This window comes from Priapulus caudatus, unplaced genomic scaffold, assembly GCF_000485595.1.
Source record: "Priapulus caudatus unplaced genomic scaffold, Priapulus_caudatus-5.0.1 Scaffold175, whole genome shotgun sequence".
Classification (NCBI taxonomy): domain Eukaryota; kingdom Metazoa; phylum Priapulida; class Priapulimorpha; order Priapulimorphida; family Priapulidae; genus Priapulus; species Priapulus caudatus.
In genome coordinates, this window is record NW_014577236.1 from 425,331 (window position 1) to 427,844 (window position 2,514).

The window sequence follows — 2,514 nt, forward strand, 5'->3', positions numbered from 1 at the left end:
GTGCCAACTGTTGACGAACGCACAGACGGACGTCGCACGACGATCATGCGATTCTACAAGCTGCATCTGACTATGTCAGATGAGCTAACAGCACACCCGAGCATGTAGACATCATGCTGAATTTGTAAAAAACCTGCCCTCAAAAAAAAGCCAATCTACCTACCCAAACTTTTCAGCCTGGGTCGGTGAGGGCAAAACAATATTCTTTAATTGTGGCTAGGAGCCAGTGATGGAGCACCCCCTCCCTCCAGAGAAAGCATCTCTTAGTCGATCATAACTTTGTAACTTTATTCAAGCAAAGGTACTAAATCACCATAAACATATCTAAACAAATTGTAAGTACAATATTGTAAAGACATAATGATTCATTATAAACAACTAACACAATTTAATAACGTTGCAGTCACTTACTCTCCATGTAACCTTTGGAGGTCGAGTGAAAGGAAGCTAGTTCCATATTAGCATATTCTCTCCCATCTCTGTCAAGACCTTCTTAAATGAATGGAATTCCCGATCGGGTGCATAGATATTATCTTGATAGACCTGTGAACATATTAATTATTCACCCAAATAATTAATCATACATTTATTATTAATTACAAGTAGTAATTAAAGTGCAAAATCGTGAAAATGTTAAATTCGCACAAGTAACGTCACTCGATACAAGTGAATGACAATCGACAATGTTCACCACTTAGCAGCGATGACCATACTAGCAGTGATAAAGCGTTGCACATGGTTTGGATATTTCTTCTTGCCACCGTGTTAATGAACTTCTGATCAGCTGACCTCATCGGACATAGTAGCAGCTTCTCCTCCTTTGCAAACTTGATCGTGCGCTCAATGTTCTCTCTCGTCAATACTTGCCCTGTTACGGACCAAACCCTTTTATTTAAAGAATAGAAATCTAAATGGAATACATATATATAGATTATATAAAGAAATTAACACATATACGTGTAACTACATGTGTGTGTAGTGTATATGGGTAGTACCGACAACACATGCACGCACGCACAACTCACACACACACAGACACACACGCACACACGCACGCACGCACGCACGCACACACGCACGCACGCACGCACGCACCCACTCACTCACCCGCACACACACACACGCACGCACTCACCCGCGCACACACACACGCACGCACAGACACTTCAATAAACGTAAGCACACATCGCGCACGCTGATTTCCGGTCGTAAGTCGACACGAGCCGACCGCTGCGTGTTACCTGTCGGGTTGCCTGGGTTGATCACACACAGCGCGCGCGGCTCACACACCTTCCTCGCTGCATCTACCGCACGTTTCAGCTCTCCAATGTCAAGGCTCCAGTTTGTGTCCTCGTCGAGGAAATAGCCAACCTAGTCACACGCGTAATATTAGCAGCGAAATACGCGACAAATTTCGACAACCGGTCTAGGCAAGCTATTATTTCAATAGATAGCATTTAAACATCAGGTTGGTAAGACCAGCATTATGCTGTTAAGATAAATCCGAATATATTAACTTGTCGGCAACAGTTGTCACAGTCTGTCTTGTCAAGCTGAATAAAGTTGTTTAGGCTTGTCACTAGATGGCAGTAAGTGATAGGCTCAAGCAATCGTGGACAGCTATTCAAAGCACCTATAGACCGGTTTTTGAAACCGTCGTTAACCGTTCAATATGCTTGGATTCATCATGAAATAAAACCAACTCGTAACTTTAATATGCCGTACAGACTACGAATTTGATATGGTACTAAACTTCGCGCTAAAAACTGCAGTGTGTACACGCTATCCCGCTCCAAATACGCGCTGGCCCGCTCCAAGTTGGCCCCACTTACGAAGCATGGCTATCTTGGTGCGCACCAAGTTATCCCGCTCTAACTCTGTGTCTGTACACAATCGGTGTCTAACTCGTGCTAAGTTCTGCAATGCGCATGTGCATAGCCTAATTTAGGTCATGTACACTCGCTCGCACGCACGCTCGCTGTACCTAGGGCCCGAAGTTTTCCGCGAAGCGGATTTTCCGCAGAAATCGCGGAACGGGAGGAGAAAGTGGAAAACTCAGTCTTGAAAAAAAATGTAAAAATTAACGAACTATGAGCCTAGGACACACTGCGATTTTCTACGCTGGCCGCTTGCGATCGATAAATACGGTGCCGGGTCCGCGCGGTGTGCGAAGGTCGGGCGGGCGCGCGTCTCACGGCAGCGTNATATACACATATAGTTCGTGCATAGATTCGCTCTTAGCGATCCTCTGAACATGCTTTTAAGGTGCGTGAGTGGTTAAAGTGGCGTTCGTGACTTAGTAGAGAATGCGAGTGCGTTAGTAGGAAATGAATGATGATATAGAAATAGAGAGATAGAGAGAGCGCGCGTGAGAGCGAAACAGGGGGAGAAGAAAGAGAGAGCGAGAGAGAAAGAGAGAGAGAGAGGGAGAGTGAGAGAGAGTGAGAGCGAGATGGAGGGATAGGGGTAGAGCGAGAGAGAGCGACAGCAAGAGGAAGAGAAAGCTAGAATAAC

The 2,514-nt window shown here is 45.3% G+C and overlaps 1 protein-coding gene across 1 annotated transcript; it reads right to left on the reverse strand.

The window, feature by feature from the left end:
- Positions 1 to 434: 434 nt before the first annotated feature.
- On the reverse strand, positions 435 to 1,371 carry LOC106806704 (alanine aminotransferase 1-like; the record flags this gene model as incomplete). The annotated part of the gene is made up of 3 exons (XM_014808719.1): positions 435 to 543; positions 790 to 868; positions 1,242 to 1,371. Coding segments are annotated over 3 exons (270 nt in total), but the record flags the coding sequence as incomplete, so codon positions are not given.
- Positions 1,372 to 2,514: the final 1,143 nt, after the last annotated feature.